This window comes from Pipistrellus kuhlii, unplaced genomic scaffold (assembly GCF_014108245.1).
Source record: "Pipistrellus kuhlii isolate mPipKuh1 unplaced genomic scaffold, mPipKuh1.p scaffold_m20_p_2, whole genome shotgun sequence".
Taxonomy (NCBI): domain Eukaryota; kingdom Metazoa; phylum Chordata; class Mammalia; order Chiroptera; family Vespertilionidae; genus Pipistrellus; species Pipistrellus kuhlii.
In genome coordinates, this window is record NW_023425515.1 from 38,541,682 (window position 1) to 38,565,755 (window position 24,074).

At 44.5% G+C, this 24,074-nt stretch overlaps 1 protein-coding gene across 8 annotated transcripts in view; it reads right to left on the minus strand.

Annotated features, from left to right (window-relative positions):
- The window catches only part of DGKG (diacylglycerol kinase gamma), a 200,607-nt gene that overhangs the window by 90,929 nt on the left and 85,604 nt on the right, over nucleotides 1-24,074 (minus strand). For 7 of the 8 annotated variants that reach the window (XM_036445408.2, XM_036445410.2, XM_045583771.1 and 4 more), the window contains 5 exons: nucleotides 23,277-23,351; nucleotides 20,597-20,682; nucleotides 15,673-15,762; nucleotides 13,509-13,669; nucleotides 6,201-6,265 (listed from right to left, as the gene is read on the minus strand). In XM_036445408.2, the coding sequence (XP_036301301.1) occupies nucleotides 6,201-6,265; nucleotides 13,509-13,669; nucleotides 15,673-15,762; nucleotides 20,597-20,682; nucleotides 23,277-23,351 (477 nt within the window). The remainder of the gene's footprint in view (nucleotides 1-6,200; nucleotides 6,266-13,508; nucleotides 13,670-15,672; nucleotides 15,763-20,596; nucleotides 20,683-23,276; nucleotides 23,352-24,074) is intronic. The other variant, XM_036445411.2, reaches the window with a different exon arrangement.

The window sequence follows — 24,074 nt, forward strand, 5'->3', positions numbered from 1 at the left end:
TTGCCTCTCACAGAACATCCCTGTGTTCATCTAAAGTGGGAAAAGAAGAGCTTGACGGTGAGGGGACAGTGAACATCAATGAAGAAACGGTAGTCACAGGTCAGGTGTTTGACTGCCCTGGACCACCCACCTATCCAGTAACTGTGCACTCCAAGGCTCCAGCTGGTAAGCCTTAAGTATCCATGGAGCACATGGCACCTTTAATGCAACTCCTACCCTTTACTCACTCTCACCCTGTTCCTCCAGTTAGCATGTCATCTAGGGTCTGTGACTCCTACCTTGATCTAGCCTAGACTTGGCATTTAGATTTAAAGTCTCTGGGATTCACAATTCTGCCTCTTGGGGAGGGGATTTTCTCTACAGCATCAGCACTATAGAATTCAACCCAATCCTGGCTGACTAATAGGTGCCATCCTCCCAATCCCTGATTTTGACAGATTCAATGTATCACACTTGGAGCCTCCTCCAACTTTCAGGTGTCCTTCAATGTTTTAGTTTGAGGGCCATGCCAATGCAGTGACGACCCTATGATAATGAATCCCACTCCATCAGAAAACCCTTTTATTGACAATACTTCACTGGCAATTTAAGTCGATGCTTTCCTCATGCTTGCCATTCAGCAATATTAAACAGCAAATGTTTATTGAGAACCTACTGTGTGTCATGAACTTACACATTATCTCATTACATACTTATAGCAACCTTGTAAGATTTTCAGGGGAGGAAGCAAAGGATTAAAGAGATTAAGTAACTTGCCCGAGGTCACATAGCTAGTAAGCTGCAGAGCCAAGTTTTGATGCCAACTTAGACTATACCCTGCTACCTCACCCTATAAATAGCTATTAAGAGCTTAGTTATTTTCAAGATGTATTTCCAAACTTTAAGAATTCAGATTACATTAGGGCTTGTGGGGACCCTTCATCAGCTACTCCATGGCCCTGGCTCCAAGAAAGCTAACACTCTCGAGCCTGTTAATTACCCAAGAGCTTTTGGGAAAGGTGGTCGGCTTCTGGTAGGCATGAAGTACTGCTTCGGTCCCTTTGAAGGGCCTAACAGGAAATATCTTGCTTCAGCCTAAACTGCTGAGGGACATATTCAAGTGGATGGCACTCAACAGGTTTGGAATAACACATTCCTCAAGTGCTCTGAGTTCTGACCAACAACAACAAAAAACTTCTATAGTTAGATTTCTCTTTCCAAACATTCGCTAACAGTTATATTGGAATTAGGTAGCTTTTGTATTTGTGTATATTCCATATATACAAAAATCTTCATGGAGAGTCCATCCAGAAACTTCATGGAGGACTGGCTCTTGGATATCTGGAAGACTTGTAACATCCTCAGGCTCATCCATGAATACTGACCACTCCCTGTTTGAGGGGCTGATAACCCTTCCCTGGGTGAAACCCTCTTCTACTATTCTTTTACCTTCATTGCAAGCTCCATCCACACTGTGAGTCCTGGCAAATGTGTCTTTTTATTAATTCTTCTCTCCTTGCCAGGACCAGCTCATCGGTGTGAGATCTGTACAGTCTCACAGGGCCCCACACTTAGGAGGACTCTGGGCTTGATTTTATGTTTTTCTGTCACCCACTTAAATAATTTTTAAATAATTTTTAAATAATTTTTAAATAATTTTAAAATAATTTCTAAATAATTTTTAAATAATTTTTTTTATCATGGGGCCATACATTCTGCACTGAGCCACAAAAATCATGTGGTTGGTCCTGCTCCTTGCTAGGGAGAAGAGTCATAATGCACAAGTTAAGAGTAGGTGGTATACCTGTGCTCCCTATTTACACTCAGCAGCATTTGCTCATAAAGATAATCAATAATAGTGGATGGAGATGGAAAGAGCTCTAACCTCCTTAACTTCAGTTTCTTCATCTCTGAAATAGAGACAGTAGCACTTACTTTAGCATGTTATTGTGAGCCCTGAGGAGATCATGTATAATAAATTCCCATCAGAATGCTGAATATATTGTATAATAGGTACTTGCTATGAAAGACAGAAGGTATAGTAAACAGAGTTTGCCCCCTGGAGTTAGGAGCTGGGTTAGACTTGTTGTGGTGATTATTTCACAATATTGAATCACTATGTTGTACATCTAAAATTAATGTAAGGTTATAGGTCAATTATATTTCAGCTAAAAGAGAGAGAGAGAGAGAGAGAATCAAATTGGCCCTACTGCTTAAAAAGTTTTATGACCTCAGCTAGATGATTTGGCTTTTCCCAGCCTTAATTCCTTTATCCATAAAATAGAAATGCTAACATATGTCTTGTAGGGCTGTATTGGGATTTAAATAATTTAACGTAGTTTAAAAGCTGATTGTATCACCTGGGATCTAGTAGGACCTCAAAAACAACAGTTCCTAGTTTGGTTCCCTTGTAACTCTATTTCTGCACTGATACTATACAACTTCCTCTAGACCACATGTGTCAAACACAAGGCCCGCGGGCCAAATCCGTCCCGCCAGGCCTTGCAATGTGGCCCGCACTGCGCTGTCATCACTGCACTCCGCTGCGTTTCCATCACAATGACAGTTTATGACTGTTCAGTAAACCATTCGGCCCGCGATTTAGGCTGGATTTTAGATTTTGGCCCCTTCTCTGATTGAGTTCGACACCCCTACTCTAGACTATATTACCTACTAAATTTAATCTTGCATGTAAAAATAATTTTGCAAAAAATAATTGAGTATTATTTTTCTTTCTTTGCTAGACTATGAATTCCTTGAAGGCAGGGACCATGTCTTACTTACTCTTGTATCCTAAAACTTTTTCTAATGTGTTAAATCTCAGTTGTATTAAGTCTTTTTTTCTATTATTTATGCCAATATTGAGATGATAATTTTCATAACATTCCTAAATTAGCAATTAATATTTAGTTTGTCAATGATTAGAAGTAGAATATATCCAAAATATATTCTCTGCCATCAAAGGCCTTTTCTCCTCCTTGACTATCACACTTAGCTCATCTTTTGCACCCGTGGATCTAATTCTTGCTCCATTAACAATGCAGTTCCACCAGGGAACATTGCTTCCATCAGGGGAAGACCTTATTGAAATCCTAATAGTTGATGCCTGTTAGGATTCAAAGAGGCCTCAGAACTGTAACTTTTAACCATTGGAGGGTTATGGATCCCTCCAAGAACCTTTTGATAGTTTCTCCAGAAAAATATATTCAATATCTTGCATACAATGTCAAAGTGTCCTCAGAGCTTCCACAGTGTTTGCACCTCGGGTAAAGGATTCTTGTTACAGTAGCCTTGAAAACTCAATGAGTTTTGAGAAAAATTGAAGTTTCCTAATAAATTCAGTCCAGACTAGTCACAGTCCCATGTTCAAAACAAAACAAAACAGTTATAACTCCCTAGATTTAACCTCAGGGTTATCCCTGAGGACCCAGTCCTGAGCATTAATGGTAAGGGCGGCTAGCCAAACAGTGACTACTCTTTGGAAAACCTAAATTCAGCTGAGTAAAATGAAGCCTTGTTTGATAATATTGTTTACATTTCCAAATTCTGATATTGATATCAAGCTTTCTTCCTATCCCTTGAGGCCTTTCCTAAGTTTAGCCGCTGGTGTAATGGGGTAACCATGGCAACAACCACCTGCCTATTTAAAACTATCTCCAAAGCTAAATAAGGAAGCTTTGAGAAAATGGCTGCTTGCCTGCCTCTCAGTGGACAAATCGGGCACTCCTGGGTATGTTTAATGTGAATAAGAAGGGGTTCTCAAAGAAGCAGCTCGGACTCAAAGCTCTTAATAGAAAGTGTTCTGGGACCTTGTGAAACAGGACCTACCTCTACTACAATGTCTTCACGTATTAGCAGGCACTTGGATTTGCATCCAAATCCCCATGCCTGTCATTCTAGGTTAGGGGTGTCGAACTCAATCAGAGAAGGGGCCAAAATCTAAAATCCAGCCTAAATCGTGGGCCGAATGGTTTACTGAACAGTCATAAACTGTCATTGTGATGGAAACGCAGCGGAGTGCAGTGATGACAGCGCGGTGCGGGCCACATTGCAAGGCCTGGCGGGACGGATTTGGCCCGCGGGCCTTGTGTTTGACACATGTGTTCTAGGTGATCACACTACCTTGACCTCAATCAGGTGAAAGGTGAGGCATGTACCTAACCAGGAAGGAAAAACAATCATTCAGAGAGCAGTGAATTTGTTCATACTTTGCATTGAAATGCATAATTATAACATTTTCTGACAGAGGTATCTTTCTTGTTGTGTTTAACAAGTGAGTGATGGATGTTTGCTCTATTTATGTCATATGTTGACCTATGGGTCTTTGGACTATAGAGGCAGTGCTTCCTTGCTTTCTACCAGCTACAGCGGTTTCACTTTTTCCTGAGCCAAGAAGCCACATGACTGATCACACTGCACAACTTGCTCTTCCTCAAACATGCCGCATTCTTATATTTCTTTGTATCCATGTGAACATTTAGCTTCTTCTCCTTGGGTTGTCCCTCTCTTTTTTGTTAACTTAGAAAACACACACTTGTTTTCTGTGTCTTGGTTTGGGCATCTCTGTTGTTGGAAAGCCCTCCACACCAAGTTCGATGCCCTTGCTTTGTGCTCCCTTAGGTCACCTGGATCTACTACATTTAACGCTCAACTCATGAACATCTGCCTTCTAGTCTGTCTCCACCAGAGGACTAAGAGCCCCTCTCCCCTCACATGCTTATTCAAATGACTTCTAGAACAGCACCTGGAATGTGATATGTTTTCAATGGATAAATGAATAAACAGAAGCCCCATGGATCTCACAACCATGTGGCATCCTAACAAGCATGTGTGTATGAGTATGTATAAAGGTACCTGCATGAGAAGAGGACCATAAAAGTTTGGAGTGGATGGAAGAGAAGTACTTAAAAAAAAAAAGTGATTTTGTGTATATATGAGAGTGGAAAAGATTGTGAGAAGACAGTCATCTGATCTGTAAGTCTGTGACTATAATAGGAGTAGGAGCTGAAAATATACCTGTTGATAGTGTTTTGTGAGTGTGCACAGTCTGTGCATGTGCAGGCAACGGAATATGCCTGTGACAGAATACACACCCTAAGAAGATTAGTTCAGCTACTATTAGATGCCACACATTAATGTTCCTGATGTTGAAATAGCTTCCTTATGTTCAGTTTCTGATCTCTAAAAAAGACTTTCTTCTTTCTGACTAACTTCCCAGACTGTGGGGTCAGGGGGAAGGAGTAGGAACGAAAATGATGGCGCTTTTTAGGAATGGGCTTTAAAGGAATGTCTTCAGATAACAACAGACCACTGTATTCAAGAGAACCCTGAGGGCTAAACTCAGCCCATCCAGTTCAGGGTGAGGCCTTCTTCCCCACCTGTCTGAGGGCAGAGTGGGGCCCAGAGGTCATCTTGAAATGGTACAACACGGAGGAAAGAGACATGATGGAAATTAACTAACGTGAAGAAAATAAAAGAAAGAAGGGGAAAAGGTAATTTATCAATCCCAGGAATAGCTATATGCCAGTCAACCACTCACTTCTTGAAAATCCCTCCCGCCAGCAAGGAGGGTTTGCTTTTATTTGCAAATGATCTTTTTTATTCTTATTTTCATTTTTGGACCCCTTACTCAGGGTGTGAAGGCTGGGGCTGGGATCTGGTGGGCTCTGCCCCCCCCCCCCCTTGCAGGGCCTCCCTCTGCTGCCCTCTGCTGGCAGGGGAGACGGAGGCGACGCCCTCGGAAGCCTGGAGCTGCCACCCCCTCGCATTTAAGACAGAAAGAAGCTAAGTTCCCTGCCCGCTCCTCGCCTGTCCCCCTCCCCAGAGGAATCGTGGTGGCTATGGGTGAGGGTAAGGGTGTCACTTTTGGAAAAAGCAGACGGCCGAGCCCCAGGAGGGCTCCACTTAGCCAGGAACAGGCTCCACACCTCATGGCTGGGCATCACTCCCTCCTCCCCGCACTCCACCACTCCCCCCGCCCCCCATCCCGCCCCATTCCTCCCTCCGCACATCATCTGCTGGGAGGGGGCAGGAGCTAGGCTGCCGCAGGTCTCTGACCTGTTTTCTGCTTGGAAATGGAACCCCTCCTTCCGGCAACGTGGCAGGAAAGTGAAGTCCCTGGGCAGCTGGGCCAAGAACCCCGGGGTGAGTGAGAGCAGGTGGAGACCGGGCTTCGCGCGGGGCGGGGCTGGGGCAACGCTGCAGCCCACAGGCCCTCTTACCTGCTGTTGAATTTCTCAGGGTGCTTCTCTCTCATCACGTGGAATCTGTGTGCAATGGAAGCATCCTGAAAGGGAAAGAGACAGAAAGCAGATCCCTGGTTAGTGGTCATGGCAGGTACGAGGTGGACAGAAGGGAAGCACAGGCTCTCAATGGAATCCCCCAACTTCGGGGGAAAACAGCAGGTCCCAGGGTAGGGGGTAGTGCCCCCCATGGGCGTAGACTCCTTCCAGTATTCCCCTCTGCCCAGCCATAGTTCAGGGTGAGCGAAGGGGACAGCCACTGCTTTTTTTTTCTTTTCTTCTTTTTAAAAAAATATATTTTACTGATCTTTTACAGAGAGGAAGGGAGGGGGATAGAAAGCTAGAAACATCCATCAGCTGCCTCCTGTAAACCTGGGATGTGCCTGCAATCAACGTACATGCCCTTAACCAGAATCGAACCTGGGACCTTTCAGCCCGCAGGTCAACGTTCTATCTACTGAGCAAAACCGGTTTCGGCAAGCCACTGCTTTTTGAGAAGAGAGGGGGGTCTGGGTCTGTGAGCAGTGAGAATGTGTGTGTGTGTGTGTGTGTGTGTGTGTGTGTGTACTGAGGGTGAGCCTCTGGACATATCTTGCCATATCTTTTAAAACAATACTTTTTATTTCGGAATATTTTAAGACTCACAAGAAGTTGCAAAAATAGTACAGTGAGTTCCTGTGTCCCTTCCCCCCAGCTTCCCCCAGTGATAACGTCTTACATAACTAGCATGCATTATCAAAACCAGAAAACTGACGTTGGCAGATGCTCTGATAAATTAACTCTTAGTCATTCCTAATAGTAGGAATAATTGTAGCATTGGGTAACATGCTTAATAGATTTTTTAAAATCTGTTTAAACTTCTGGCTTCTGCTTCTTGATTGCTCCTGGAAGCAGCTCGCCCCAAGGTCAGTCAGAGTCAGAAGTGCCATTCTATGGGCACTTTGCTGCCCTCCTCTTAGCACATCCCTTTGTTGCATTCCTGGCCACTTTCTTCTCAGAAGTCACAGAGAGGATGGCTCCCCTGGCAATTGCTCTGGGCTCTCCATACTCGGATCAGAACTTCTTATCCCCGAGTCCAATCTGTAGCCTATACTGCATCTCCTGTTCTCCTGGTTGTTACTAGCATCTAGATACGGTCCCTAGTATATCTCTAGCACCAACCCTGAGCTTCAGACCTGAAAATGAACTCATCTTTCCTCCTCAGACTTGGTCTTCCACCCTGGTTAATAGTCTGGTTTTCCAGCAGAAGACTTCATCACACCCTTTACCCCCCTCAGTCCCATGGCACACGCCAGCACTTTAGGTGCAGTTGATGGACTACAAAATATATGAGTTCATTTGGCTGGGGTTGGGGGAATGACCAAAAACAAGAGAGCTTATTCAGATCTGTTCAAAGGAAAAAGACAGACACTCATTTACTGTAATATGTGGCTAAAAGAGAACTGAAATTTTATACAGTGGATTTTCAGCTTGTGTATATTAATTCTGGCTCTTAATATAGAAACTCTACAATTTTTTCCCTGAAAATTTTTTTTTTTTTAAGATAAGGAGGTATAGTGCAGCAAAGAGGCATTTTTTTGAGCATGTGCTGTGTGTGGTGAGTAAAATACAAGTTAAAGGTGGGGGCCAAAAGTCTAGAAGCTAGTGAGGGGGGCCAAGAGGAGCTTTTGTGATATTTACACTTGGCAGAGGAGTGAAGCCAGCTAGCAGCCCACTACTGAAAGGGAAAGTCAAGGATATGGGCTTATTTTGTGTTGGCAAACACTCCTTGCTGAAATCATGTTTTTAAAATGTTACGTTTAAACTAGGTATTGGTTTAGTTTTTAGTTTAAGACACAGCAGGCACCCAGTGGACACACAGTGGGAGATGCACAAGTCCCCAGAGGCCTCTGTCCCTGGACCTGTGCAGCCTGCTCAGCTCTCCTTCAGCTGCGCTTCAGGCTGATAGACTGTGCATCCCGCCCTCTCCCTGAGCAAGTTTTGGTGAACACTCTGAACTGAATTCACTGGCATCTGTCAAATGCTTCTCTAGAATTCAAGAACATATCCCATCTGCTTGTGTTCCTTTGAGGCACCAATTTTCTTCTGTCGGAAAAAAAGAAAAGAAAAGAAAAAAGCAATCATGTGTTGCTTTGATTTGTACTCCATGATTCCCTGTCCCTAATGCTGCTGCAACTGGCTTCTGCCCTTTTTATTCTCTGGGACATGTGCACAGACCTCTCCTGCTGTGTAGTTCTGATTATTCTAGGTTTTGCAAAACTTCTTTTTTCACAAAAAACAGCTTTTACAACATTATTAGTCAAGCACGTGGGCCCTAATCTGACAGTGCAATTCCTTGGTAAATGCACAACATGGCAAAGGAGAGCTGAGCAGTTCCGTTGCTGTTCATTCTCAAAAAGGCAATGCAGGCCAAGGCTCTGATCATGTTTCCCTATCTGGGGGTCAAAAAGAGAGTCAAGATTCACTTTTACCTTCAGTTGAGCTTCTCTCTGTCAAGAACTGAGCTGGCTGTCCTTACACTCAGTGGTGATTTCATTTACATTTTGGAAACCAGTGCTACACTGGTTCAAACCCCCTTTTGGTATTTATTACAGCAAAAGGAGAATTCTGATCTAAAGGGAGTGGGTCGTAGATGGGAATTGCAAGCCTGCGGATGTGATGGTGACATTTCTGATGGCCTCGCTCTCTGGGGTGCTTTCTATGAAGTGTGGGGTAAAGGCAAGATGACAGCGGTGAAGACCTGTGGCTACTCTTTCTGGTACTAAAACTCCAATTGCACAGTTGGACAAAATAGTTTTGTGCCCCTTCCAGATTTAAGCAGCAGTTTTTGAACTCTGAAATGCTGGGATGTCTAGGCCAGTGATGTCCAGTAGAAATAAATTTAAATTTTTTTTCTAGTAGTCACATTAAAAAAGTGAAAGGAGAGGAAATTAACTTTAACAATATATTTTAATTAACAAATGCTATCCTTATAACATGTAACTAATATAAATATTATAGCGATATTTAAAATTCTTTCCTTCATATCACATTTTTGAAATTTATTTTACACTTACAGTATCTCTCAATTTAGATTAGTCCAATTTCAAGTACACAATAGCCACGTGTGGCTAATGGCTACTATATTGGACAATGCATTTCTAAATCAATTTGACAACTTATGCAGATAAAAAGGAGACAAAAAACAGATTATTTGAAGTTTGGATTGTCCTGAAAAATTCTGGCATATTGGGGGATTAAAAAGAGTGGCAAACTCTTGTCCAAGACACCTTTCAGTGAGTCCCATTGTTTTAGTACTTCCATGGCTCTCACAGGTGACAGACAAAAACCTGAGGCTAAAAGAGTCCAAAGATGCAGGGACAATGATGATTTAAAAAATATATATTAATAAATTCCCTAATAGGTAGGAGGTGTACCATTGTGGAAACTTGGCTGGTGAAGTCTGATAAGTTTAGTCTGTAAGGTGGAGAATGGCACATGGGTTAGTGTGATGACTGGGGCATCTCCTTGCCCTCTGGGGCTCCCCAGCATCAGAAATAGATCTCATTGAATCAAGGGATTAGCTGTTCACTCAGCAGAGCCTTTGAGGTGTTCAGAGCTACACATGCCTCGGGAATTACTTCAGTCCCAAACTTCCTGTCACTGATACCTGGTCATCCTGACATTTCTGCCAATCCAAAAATAAAGAGCAGAGACGAGGAGGGCAGAGAAGTCAGAGGAAGTAGCGTCCTGAATGACTATGTTTAAAATCTTCTGCCAATGGATGTTATCAGAGGGACTGAGAAGGCCAACTATCTCCACGCTTCACCAACGAGTGCTGGCATGTATGTGGGTGACGGGAATGCAGTGACAATGAGGCCACAGTCATTCCTTGCTTAGGCCAGGAGCATTTTCCCAGTCCCTCCATCTATTAAATAGGTTTTTATGGTAACGTGAACCATCAGGGCAAGTTCTTTACCACCTACACAGCAGCGGTCACTGTCATCACCTTTGTAAGTGTAAGGCAGCAGACATTTGATATCAACAGTTATTTCAAGTCCTTCAAAAGAGCCAAAGACTGCACGGCTCTCTTTGCCAAAGGAGTCCAACTCTAATCATCATAGGAAGTAAAACCATGGGCTGGTTTACATACCTACTTCTCATCTTACAAAGTCTGGGAAGTCAAACAGGGAGCAAGAGCTTCTGCAAATGTCAGGCCCCGATTCTGTTAGGGTTGTGTCTTGGCTACTTGTTTTCTCAAGAATTTCCCTTTCCAATTTTTAAAGAGCGAGCACACAAACCCTGCAAACATTTTATTGCAAGAAGGCTAAGAGCACACCACGGAGATTAAAAAAAAAACAGCCCTGGTTCCTCACTGCTTTGCAATAAAATATTAAATATGCACAAGCTAAAGATGTTTGGAGGGATTATAAGAAAAGAGGCTGTGAAGTTCTTCATAATTTGAAGGATGGACAGATTGGATTATTGTAAGCCAGCCCAGGGCAAATAAATAGCTTGACCACAGAGTGTGATAGAGAATCTGTTTGCATGCATTTCCTTGGGGGACAATTAGCTGGCCTTCTTCCCTCCCATCCCAGTTTATTTGCAATAATGAATTAAAATCATGATCAGTGTTGGCTCTGGGGATTAGGCTTGGTTATCTAGTTGAGGAGAGGTTGTCTATTCTCTTTTATTGTGTCCATCCATTTCATTAGCTAATACTGAGTGCGTGCCTCCCCTCCCCCTTTTGCATATGGCACTGTGTAGAGACAGGCAGGGGGTATTTTTGGCAACTAGAGCCAGGGTGTGTAAGAGAGAAGATTTGGGGTTGAAGGAAGATCACTTGTCCTGTGGCTCAGCTCACTTCTGGCTAGTTGCTTATAGGTGCTGGTTTTCCCTGCCTGTATTTTCTCTCCTTTATTTCAGTTCTGGTTTCTGCTCCTTAAAGAACTACTTCTTTTGACTATTCTCTGCTATAATGAATAGTCTTCACTCACTGAAGACTTCCTAGGAACCATTTACATCAGCATGATCTCGGGGGCTTGTTAAAAACACAAATTTCCAGACTTTGTCCAGACCAACTGAATCATTGTAAGGAAGTAAAACTGTAGGTTGGAGTGGAATCAGGATCTGTCAGGGAGTAGAATTTGCATTTCTGACAAGGGACATAGGTGAGTCAGCAAACACTAAATTTTTAATCATCTACATCCCCCCACCCAGATGCTGCCGGTTTGGTGGCATGAAGACGGAGGGGTTTGTGCAGAGGCTGCAGGGCTCATGGTTCACAGCTCAGTGGGCTCTTGGTTCCAGGCAGTACTGGCTCCTGGCTCCAGCACTCTGTATCTTTCTAAGCTGTACCTCCTTCTTACAAAATACAAAAGAATAATGACAATATTTACCAACAGAGAAATTATGCCTGGTGTGCAGTAAGTACCCAATAAATGTTAGCAAGTTATATTCTAGTTGTTATGGGGAAAGACTTGAGTTTTTGTGAAAAGGTAATGATGGGAAGCTCCCTTGATGCCAAATCTGCCAGTCATGTCTGATTTGTAGGGGGTGGAGATTGCATGTTCCCATTGTGGGAAGTGGAGCCTAAGCAGGTGGTCTGAAAAGGAAAGGGGCCTTTGACCCAAAAAGAGGAAGGAGGAGTCTACCAAGGTCACCGGAGAGGAGTGCTGGAAAAGGCCTAGAGAATGATGTCTCCCCACCTGACACCAAGGGAGATGGGGAGATAAACACAGAGACCCCTGAATTTACTTCTGGTCCAACACCTCCATCCTCTCAGAATCTGACTGTGGGCCCAGCAATGCCTCTCTGCTGTTTTAGTAGTAGAAAAAGAGTGCTGGATTAGGAGTAAAAAAAAGAAGGCAAATCCCTTAATTTGTCTCTGTTTCCTCACCTGTGAAATGGAGATAATATTGCCATTCAGTGCAGTCATAAGAATCAAGAAAATATCTGTACTTATGGAAAATTATAAATTTTATAAATCTAAGGTATTATTATTATTAGCAGTAATCCTTTCTGCTTCCATCGTTCTCTTTCTACTCTTCTTATTAAAAAACAAAATCCTTTCCTTAAACCTGCTCTTGTATAGTGTCTTTATAATTTCCTCTTCTCTCTCTCTCTTTTTAACCACCAAAATATTGTCAAAAGAGGCACAGGTGAGGATGGTTGAGGAGTGAAGATACCACACAGTTGGGGTCTGGAGGGACTCAAATACATATGGAGCTGGACAACATAATTCCAAGACAGGAACACTGACGAACAAGCCTGGCTTTAGAATGGGGCACAGCATGTATGTGCTAGCTCTGCCCTCTCTGAGGACTAGAATACATAAAGTCTGGCACAGTGGAGAGCACAGAGTAGGAGCTCAGTAAATGCTACTGTCTTTGTTGCACCTGCCTCCCAAACCCCAGCTCTATTTTTGGCAGTGTTGGATCCATTTTCTCTCCCATCCTGTCCCCAACAGTTTGGGAAGCAGTGTCCATCCAAGCCTCTTTGGATCAGAAGTTGCGTTAATTAACATAGCATAACTGTGCTGCATTAGATGTGCTGGCGGCTGTAGGAAGAAAAAGAAAAGTGGCACTACGTGTGTGTGTGTGTGTGTGTGTGTGTGTGTGTGTGTGTGTGTGTGTTGGCAGAGGGCAGAGGGCCGGGGGAAGCTATGGGCACACTCAACCAAGTCTTTCAACCTAATGCAGTGAGTGCAGTGATGGGATAAGTACAGAGGGCTGTGGGAGCACCAAGGAGGAGCACAGAGCTCAGCCAGAGGGTTCAGCCAGGGGAGAAGCCACAGAGATTTATGAGCACTTGGAACGTGGGGAATGGGGTTGGGATGAGGGGAGAAAACAGGAGAGAAGGAATTCTGAGAGCTAAGCCAGTGAAGCTGCTTGGACCCATACAGTCCTCCCTGGAAGACAGAGTTACACCTCTGGAAGCTTGTGTGAGAGTCTTCTGACCTCGCACCTCTTGATTATTTCTTGGTGTTGCTTTTCTTTAACTGCTTCAATTATCCAAAGGGTAAATATGTCTTCTGAAAAATGTCCTGTCTTTTCTTCAGGTAGTTAAAATTATTGGAGAAGGAATTTCCTATATAACCAAGGATGAGGGCTTGGTACAGCTAAGATGTCCAGATGTGAGGATGCTTGGACATAACTCAAGGCTGGAGGCAGCCAGGAGAAGTAAAGAGTAGGTGAGACCAGGTGGGGTGGGGGGTAAGGTGGGGTGGGGACATTAATGGACCAGAACCTTTCCTGCCTGCCCAAGCATTTCTTTTCCATGCAGAAAGGCAATCCATGGCCAACTCACCACACCAATGGAGAAGTAGTTGTTCATGATGTCATACGGGACCTGGTCCCCGTTCTCCACCTCCTCTCTGGGGATGACTTCCAGGTGCCAGCGATCCAGCATCACCAAGGGGCTCTGCTCAATTTCCTTCAGGATTTTTGTCAGGCTTCCCCCTTCATAGCCTGTGGAGAATAACACTACATTTGTCCCAAAGCAGAAAGCAAAGTTGTTGCTGGTGTATAGGCAGCTCAGAGCAGGGAATTCTGTGGGCATCTGAGACCTGGAGTCCCTCAATGTGCCTGTGGGCCAGAGACACTTAGGTTCCCTGAGCCACAGAGAAGGAGAGGGCAATGTGGAGCAATTAGAAAGAAGCTGGGGCGATCTGAAAGCCAGAGCAGCAGGGGAGGAGGGGGGCTGGCCAAAAGTGGGCAGGCTGTGTTGCCGAAGCAAGCCCTGGAGACTTGGTGGACGGGGTGGTTGGGAAGCTGCATATGGGAGAAGGAAGGACCCATTTCCAGATTATGTCATGTTAGAGAGGGACAGTGTGGTAGACAGGATTTTAAGATGACCTCCTTCACCCCCAATTCCTGCCTGCCCTGGTCCTATGAATAAGAGGCAATTAGATACATAATGTGAAACAGTTGACTTTGACAAAGGGGAAGTATCCTGGGTGGAGCTGACCTAATTGGAGGAGTCCTCAGAAAGGACTGGGCTTTTCTTAAGAAATAGATTTGAAGCTTGAGAGGGATTCGACATGGGGAAGATTCTCTATTGCCAGCTTTGAAGAGGGAAAGACCCCATCTGGCAAGTCATGAGGGAGGCCTCCTGCCTCTGAGAGTGGTCCTGGCAGACAAGGCAGACAACCAGCAAGGAAACAAGTCCCTAATCCTATAATCACAGAGAACTGAATTCAGCCAAACACCTGAGTGAGCTTGAAAGCCAATTCTCCCGGAAGCTTTAGTGAGACCAGGTTTCAGCCTGTGAGGGCCTATGCTAGGGCTTCTGGTTGGGAGCTAAAAATGGGTGTTTTAAGCCTCTATGTTATGATAATTTGTTATGTAGCAATAGAAAACTAACATAGAATGTGTATCATAAGTAGTGAGGGGTTAGTAAGAGAGACAGTCTTTTCTTTCAAATAACACTTCTATGTTCCTGCTTACTTTTGGGGCAACCTTGAGGAGTATTTTCAAGTTGTGAGGGGTTTGGTCAGTAGCTTGGGGGATGGCCTATAAGATAGCAATGGTAGTAGCTATAGAGCAGAAGGCCTTAAAACTATCTGGGAGTGCAGGTGGGGTTTCCTGCATGAAACTGGTGCCTGTCTCTGCTGCCTAGTGCTCACAGTGCGGGGCCACCCTCTGCCTGTCCCTCTGAACAGAGGGTTCTTTTCTAGCCTCAGTGTGCACTGAGGACCTTGGTAGCTAGCTCTTCCAGTGCTTGCCAACTTCTTGCTAGGCTGGATCTCACTTGGCTCTGCCCCCAAGCAATGCACCAGCCTCTGAACACTGACCGCTGCCTGGCCTGGTTTTGAATTGCTCTCTGAATTGATCAGCCGTCTTCGGTCTCACTCTAATCCTGTCTGCCAGACTGATCTGTGGGCTCCTTGGGTTGATCTGAACTTCTGCACTTTCTGGAGCATGCCCAGCTCCACCAGGGATTGTTGTAGCTTGCGAAGTTCTCAACTTAATTCCTGCTATTGCCTTGTAAGCTGGTTACCACTTTGAGTTCTCTCTTCTGAAATATTCAAAATGAGGGTCCATGGCTGTTGGGGGTGTGGGTAGATGATCAAGATGCCCTCAATAGCCAATGATATGGCCTTTCAGTCTGCATTCTGAGTCCTAATTCAGAAGAGATCAGTAATTTGGGAATGGGGAATTTTATGTAGAAAATACCTGTCTAAGCGAGCCCTTACTGTGATGAGTACTGGGAAGGAGACGTTACCTTAAAGTTGACTTGTTCTGGGAAAGGCAGGCAGTAAGTTTCAGGATGACAGGAAATATTGTGATTGGGTAAGCATAAGCCTGCAATGCAGGGCAGGGAAACAGCCATGAAGTCTATCTGACCCCAGAGCTGAGTATTAGTCTGTGGAATGTGATCCCTGAAAGGAAAGTTCAGCCTAGCTCTGTGGAGCATCCCTGTCAATTGGAAAGCTTGACCTCAGGGGAGTGCCACTCACAGGTAGACTCACCTCCTCCCCAGCGGAGACATCGGGCCAGGTCATTTCCTGTTCCAAGAGGCAGAACGGCCACTGGTGGATGCTTTGTGAAGTTGGCTTTGTCTGCAACCCATGAAGAAGATGAGAGAACCATATGCCATAGGATTACAGAATGTCCGAGTTATCTAGTTATCCATGACCTGATACTTGAACCCCTCCCTAGTGTTCTTTGCTAGAATGCCCCCCACCCCCATGATGGGGAACACACTACTTGCTGAAGTAATCTCCATCTGCAGTGTGTAGACCACTACAAAGGGTTTTCTCATAGTGAACGAAATCTGTCTTCTTGTAACCTGCATCTCTTCATCCTAATTTTACCCCAATCCTTTCCTATGGGGTGAAAGCAACCTCAAAAATCATTACTGTAGTTTGTGCAACTTTAATCCTTAGTGATAACCAGCCCTTGTTACATTTATCCCTCAGACCAACCCTGCAGGTTGTCATAAATGAAGAAACGGAGGAAGAGAGAGGAAAAGTAATTCCAGAGCCATGATCCAATCCCAGAGCTCTAGAGCTCCAAACATGCTCCTCCTTTCTTCAAGGCCTAGGCAGGTGCATAGACAGTAGCACAGGTGGGTTTGAGACATCAGGGAATGGTGAGGCATTTGGAAAACTTCAGGTGTCACACCTAAAGTCATTCATGTGCAAAGGTTTAAACATAGCATTGTGTCTAACAGAAAAACGCCAGGTGTCATTTGGCACCCAGGTAGCAGTTTGCCACTTTCACCTCCTCCCAGACTTGCAAGTACACAGATTCCTAAATTTATTTTCCATGCTGGTGTGAAGCAGCATCAGACCGAACCATTAGAGAAAGCACAGGAGATCATGTATGCTTTAATCTGGCTGAAGATCTACAGAAGTTTATGTTAGCCGATTAAGAAAGTTGAAAGAGGCACAGACACCCATTGGGCTCAAGGGGGTTCCTATTTACATAAACCTCAGTTCATCTAGTGCCAGGGACCATGAATGATATTATGGGGAAGTGTTGGTAGGGGTTTGGGATGCTACAGGAATCAGCATCCTACATGAGGATCATACTAGGGTTGCCCCAGCAAAACAGGAGTTCATAGGTCCTCTGGCTTGTCTGACTTGTGCCAAAAGTGGCTGAGCTCTGGCAAAAACCAGGGCTGAGATTATAAGTGGGAGGGTTAAGATGGAGGATGGAGTAAAGCAATGGACTTTTTCATTGTTCCCAGAACCCATAGTCAGTGTTTATGCCTCCCTACCTTTGCACATTCTGTTCCATTTGCCTGGAAGACCCATGTTTCCTTAGATCTGCTCTTTCTTCTGTAGTCAATCATCTTCACAGTTTGGAGGCTAGAAGGCAGGATGCCATCCTAGGTTTCCCCTCTCCCTCATCCCACATTTATTCACTCATCAAGTTCTTAATAGATCTCCAAGCAATCTTTTCTATCCATCCCCATAGTGATGCCCGAGTTCAGGTATGATATAATTCCTTCCTACTGGTATGGTTGCAACTGTCTCCTCTTGGCCCTCTCAGCCTCCAGTTCCACCCCCTCATGTGTTCTCTACACTTTCACCAAGGTTTGCAATATTTGAACTCCACAAGGCTTATCACATTAGTCCATTGCGTTCACACTGTGGGGGGAGGGGGGTCCCTTCACCCCTTAGCATGGCACACTAGCACCTTCCAGGCTCTGCCTTCCTCTCTAGCCTCATCTCTTTTCTTTTTTTCTTTTTTTTTTTTTAAATATATTTTATTGATTTTTTACAGAGAAGAAGGGAGAGAGATAGAGAGTTAGAAACATCGATCAGCTGCCTCCTGTATACCCCTCACTTGGGATGTGCCTGCAACCAAGGTACATGCCCTTGACCGGAATCGAATCTAGGACCTTTGAGTCCACAGGCCTACTCTCTATCCATTGAGCCAAACCGGTTTCGGCTAGCCTCATTTCTTACCCCTCCGACCTTCCATCCAACATGTCAATCACATCTTAATGTTTTCAGTGCCTTAAATCACAAGCACTATGTTGCTCATCTCAAATTCTACCTCTGGGAGTTTCTTCCTGGTGGCCCTAGTCTGGACTAGTTGCCTCTATAGAATGTTTCTTTAGCACTAGGGAAAATCTCGTCACAGTGTCTTGTAATTGACTATTCATTTGTTCCCTGAATGTACTGTAACCTACTGGGAACTATATCTCATTCACCACAGTATCCCCACACATATTTGCTGAAGGCCTACTATGTACTATGGCTCTAACAGCAGGTAAAAAAGCCATGACTTAGGCTATAATGGTAGTCAAAGGGAAGAGACAGATATTAATGAGGTCTTCCCATAAATTTCAAATTTATACTGAAGATGAAAGGAGTGTGGTCCTGCAATAAGGTGACAGAGGCTGGGGATATGTAAGGAAAGGCTCTCCTGGGGAAACCACATTTTAGCTGAGATCTGAAGTATAGAAAATGAACAGCAAAGACCAAGGGAGCATACCAGACAGGAGGAACAACTCATGCAAAAGCCCTGTGGTGGAAGGGGTGGGTCTATCCAAGGGTCTGAGAAAGGAACTGTTTGGCTTGATCTAGAGGGAGAAGGGTGGAGGTATAAGGCTAGAAAGGTGGTCAACTGCTAGACCATGCAGATTTCTGTAGATCATTTGAAGAGTTTTCATATTTGTCTTAAGAATAATGAGAAGGCTTTTATGTGCTTCACCTGCATCATGAGCCCATTGACATTTGGGTAAGACCATTCTGGCTATAGAGGGAGAACAGATCAGGGAGGGGATCAACTGGGGGTGATAGAGCACTGAATAATTGCTTCAATATTCAATGAATGAATGAGTGAATGAACACTGTGTCATTATTTCTCTTACCACTGTTTTTTTCTCCTTGACCCACTAACTTGTAAAAGCAGATAATCTCACATGACCTTCTTTCTTTCTAACACCTGTATCCTCTGCAGATGAATTTTATAAAACTTTTCACCAAAGCCTACTTTTTCCTTCATGATGGAGAGGAAACCATGCAATCAATTCTCAGTACTGCAGCCATCCACCCTCTGCTGATCAGCTTTTCCTTCCTGGCTCCCAGGGGACGCCTCCCTCCTCCCATAAACAGCTAAAGCCGGAGGTGACAGGAGAGTGTGGGTGGCTGCTTGGCAGGGCTGTTTCTATGGTAACCAAAGTGCCAGTGAGGAAATCAAAAGCAGCAGGTGTGCAGGTGCTGGTCCTGCTCCTCCAGGTGGTTAGCTTATGACCCCTGGAGGCCAGCCTGCCCTGCCCTGTTCAAGGTCCATCATGGCTGATCCTTGGTTCTGCTCTTGTCCTCATTTCCCACATCCAGTCTGTCAGCAAATCCTGCTGGCTCTACCTTCAAAAGATATCCAAAATCTGATACAAAATTATTTGTAATTTTATTTTTTTTCCATTTAGAAGCTTAAATGGAATGGGCATTATAGTGAAACTTTTCAAAATAAGGTACCCAGCTAGATTTGGCAGTGTGACCACTTAGTGTACCAAGAAAATGTTCCAGCTGCAGTCTCCCCATCACCTGTTTCTGCTATGGTCCAAACCATGGTCACCTCTCACTTGGGTGACGGCAGGAGCCTCAAAACTGCTCTTCCCTTGGGTATCCGCATGGCTCACCCCTGACCAAGTCCCCATGCAAACATCATCTGCTCTGAGAGGTCTTCCCTGACCACCAGGATTTCAATTGCAGCCCTCACTTCACAGCTGTGTTCCCTTTGCCCCTGCTTTGCTATATATATATTTTTATCACCTTCTTATATATTATGTTTCACTTACTTCTTTGTTTATTGCTTGTGTCTTCCCTCTAGAAGGAAAGCTCCTTGAAGGTAGGATTTTTGTTTGTTTATTCATTGTCTCAAGGAGAACTTGGCACAGGAGGTACACAGACAATATTTGTGGAATGAATGACAGGAAGAAAGAAGCAGCCCAAGGCTTTTCGCTCTGGACCCAGTCTTGGTCTTGAATGATGGCTCTCCCAAGCTCTTCCCTTACCCATCCTTATGTTCCACATTTCAGTATTTATCTAGGTTTTCCAGGGTTAGATATCAAATATTCTCTTGTCCTATGATTTGAGTCAGTCTCCATTATGTACTGGGGGTCATGTGTCCAAGGACTCATAGATCAGGCAGAGCTGGATTAGGAACCCTAATTTCCAGCCTGGGCTCTCACTACTGCCCCTCTGATGTAGGTGTGTCGGACATAGCCCAACATGGCCTTTCTTTGCTTACACTTGTCTGCACTTTATAGATGTGCTTTCTAAGCTTCCCAGGGGTGAACCATGCGGATACTTGAGGGAAGAGCAGTTTTGAGGCTCCTGCAGTCACCCAGGTGAGAGGTTTGGACCATAGCAGAAACAGGTGATGGGGAGACTGCAGCTGGAACATTTTCTTGGTACACTAAGTGGTCACACTGCCAAATCTAGCTGGGTACCTTATTTTGAAAAGTTTCACTATAATGCCCATTCCATTTAAGCTTCTAAATGGAAAAATGAACTCCTGGTACTCCTATCAAGGTGAATTGCCCTGGAATATGTATCTATACTTAGTTCTTTTGCCTTTATCCACAACCTTGGCTCTGCCTGGAGTCTCAAACCTACTCCTTTCCCTCCCTTCCTCCCCTCCCAACCATCCAATCTGGCCTGTCCTGCCAGTAGGGTTCAAACCCCGGCCATGACAGATTTTTTGAGGCAAGGCCTGAAATAAACCATTCCATATGTACCTGTGGAAATCCTTCCGTGGTCTTATTTCTTTGTTTTTCCACCAAAAGTCAATATTTAGTCAAGCATTGGTCCAAGAGTGGAAACAAGGATGAACAGGGCATGGTTACATTTCTTTCTTTTTTTATTGCCTTCTTCAGACTTAAAATATACTTACTATAAGTAAACTGCGAAAGCCCTTCCATCCCATTCTTACCAATGCAATCCAAAATCCAGCCAACTGTCCCATCTCCTCCGCAGGCCAAGACACGGAAATCTGGGGTATCCCGGAAAAAGTTCAGTCTGGGAAGTAGAAGAAAGGCCCAAATGGTCTTGTTTGCTAGGTTGTGGCTGACTTTTAACACTGCTTGAGATGGAGTGCCTCCACGCCCACCCCTTTCCCTGGTAGTATGTTATAATCTTGATTCCTTTTGGGGTTGAGAGGGTCACTTAATATTCTGAAATCAGAACTTACTCAGCAATACCACTGAGTATGAATCTCAGGGGCCATCCTTGTATAAGGAGACTCTGACTCAACATTCAACACAGAAAATGTTGTGGGTTTCTCTGCCCGCCCCCCCTTCTCTATTATTTGCTCAGAGGAATCCATATTTTGCTTATTTTAGCAACAGTACAACTAACCCCTAACACTTTGATTCCCCTTTAGCTCTACTGCCTGTTCTGTCTCCACAACTGCCCCTTCAAATCAGATGCACTCAACTAGCTACATCTTTATCTAGATCTCCTGTGGGATCAGACCTAAGTGCAGTGAGCATCACCCCTTGGGGACTTGACCCTTCAGAGTAGGGCTGTTAACCCGAAGTCAATGAACTCCCAAGGAGTCTGTGGATAGAATCCAGAGGATTATGAACTTGGAGATAAAAATGTCACATTCTTATCTTTCCTAAGCTCTTGCTGAAATTTAGCATTTCCTTCTCTTGTGAGTGTAGGCAACAAATCACAGACATATTACCAATACCCATGCCTTTGTCAGGTGTCAAAATCACAAGTGTCTTAATGTTTTGCTACAGTAAAGGCAGATATCTCATACTACCATTCATACACATTACTGTTTCTAATTTACGATAGCTATTAGACCTGCCTCTGGAATTTGCTACATATTCCCATATCACACATTTGTTTTCTTAACATTTTGATTACTATTTTCAATAGAATTCACTTCTCTGATTATATATTAAAAATATTAGTCTGAGAAGGGGTTTACAGGCTTTTGCAGACTGCAAAACAGGTTCTTGGTACAGAAAGATTAAGAAGCTCTGTTTCAAAGCAAAAGTGTGGATGCCTTGGGGTGGGACTTGGAAAGCAGAAGCTCAGTGTTTCCTTCTTGCCCAACCTAATGGCTCAAGAAGATCCCTGGGCTTACTGAATCAATGATGCAGGTATGGGCAAACTCACATTCTATTTTCTATTATTTGTGCAGAGGAATCCATATCTTGCTCATTTTTGGCAACAGTACAACTAACCCTCTCTTCCCCTTCCTTCCCTGCTCTCCTCTGTAAGGTGAATTCTGAATGGAGGTCCATCAGCTGCAGTCTGTCTGAATACAGACTGACACCTATGAGATACTCAGCACAGCAGCCCTAGAAGTTGTCACTAGGCTCGCCAATCCAGAGCAAAAACAATTTAGGGCAGATGAGGTTAAGCAGGAGCACTGCATTCAAGCATTAAAATACCCCTGAAGAGAATGGGCTGGTAAAGGTGTCCATATGCTGTTGCTTAGTCACAAGTCATCATGGAGCAGTCATTGGCAGTCATGGTAACTGTGATGGCACCTGTAACAGCATAGGTGGGCCCCGTTTTTATTAATTTCAGAGAGGAAGGAAAAGGGAGGGAGAGAGATCAAAACATCAATGATGAGAGAGAATCATTGATTGGCTGCCTCTTGCATACTCCCACTGGGATCGAGCCCAAAACCCAGGCATGTGCCCTGACTGGGAATCCAACTGTGACCACTGAGCCACAATTAGTTTTAACTGGTGGGAGAGATGCTGAATCCACACTCAGGTTTCTTTTTCCTTTTTACTGGGTCTTGCACTACCACTTCCATAAATGATAGAGTTGTGTCAAGAAGGAAAGACAGGGGCAGATTCCTTTTTTAGAGTCCTTATGGCAGCCCTTCTGAGGGTCTTGCTGGACGCAGTGTAGAAGGCAGGTTAGGAGGCTAGGAAAATCCCAGCCCAGCAGGCACAGTCTCTGGCCAGCATTTGTTTCTGGTGCACAGTCTCTGCCTGGTAAGAACAGCCTCTGAGAGCTTTCTGCCTGATGCTAAAAGGGTCTCTGATTACAGGGCCCTGCAGCTCATCATGTTAGTGCTAACACAAGGCCCTGCTCCTCCCTCCAGACCTTTCATCAAGGTGCAGAAGGGCTGCCTCCTCTTGTCACTCTCCCCAGTGAAAGAGCCAATAGACAAATGATAGGAGAAGGGCCATAGAGAATTTAACAATCTCTAAAATGGATAATCCAGAAAAAAAGTGATTTCATTGAATAACCAATTGTTTTGATCCTAAAAGGACCCACAACAACATGCAGCAGAACAACTGAATGGCAGTGCAAAGGAAACCCTTTCCTTCTTTCTGATGACTCAGTATGAAGATACCAGCTAACACAGTCTTGCGAATAACTTAAAATAACGATACCAGCCCTCCCTTCCTGTCAATCAAATGAATAGCACATGCAGGAGGCTGCCTCCCAGAGTTAAACATAACCAGAGTTCCTGAGTACCTCCATGAAAAAGAGTACATGTATGGAAAGGAAGAGAAAATGAGTAAAAGGACAAGTACACAAATAAAAGGGGGAGGGGTTTGACGTAAGGGTATACTCTTCAGAGACTTAAGGGGAAGGGGGAGAAATTAGGAGTAAGAATTATATCTCCATACCCTGGAGTAGGCCCCCCATTGTCCAGGTTGAAAACTTGTTTGGGGTTGAGCAGATAGTGGAATTTCCGAAGAATTCTATTGGGGGGAAAAAGAAAGAGAGAGAGAGAGGCAGAGAAAGAGATATTATTATGAGAAGCCACAGTAAGGCAAACACCTCTGGAGCACATTCATGGTGGGAATGAGGATCTGCTTAAACCCCCGCTGCAGAAAAGACTGAATGCAGGCCCTGCAGACCCTGATGTCCCAGCTTTAGCTGGCATCCCTCATGCCCTAACCCTCTGGTTCAAGGCCTCCCCATTCTCCAAACTCTAGGCTCCAATGCCAGAAGTATCAACCCTTACAGAGAAGGTAGGGTAGAGGAACTCAGAGAGCAGAAGTTCTATTCTCCTAATGCTTTTTTCTTCGTGGAGACCTTCTCCCAAATGTTCTGTATGTTCTAGGCTGTATAGTTCTGCTTTTTGTGGACTATACAGAGGCATCAAAGGGAAGGCCACCCAAATCCTGGAATCAGGGAGAAACAGGAGATGAGGCTGCAGGAAGAAAATGCTGGGGGCAATCACCCCACCTAGGCTTGGCTTCAAGGCTCAGCTTGAGGCTAACCAGGTCAGTTCAGAAGCAATGCTCTGCCCCTTAGACTAGTGTAGGGGTCTCATAGTTGTTGCTGTAACCCTACTTATCATTTTTAAACTTGGATTCCAGATCCCCATGCCATCTGTACATTGTCCCAGAGCTGACAAGACTGGGGGCAGGGCTGCTTTGCCCTTTTTCCCTCTCTCCTCCCACTCTTAGTGCTTCCAG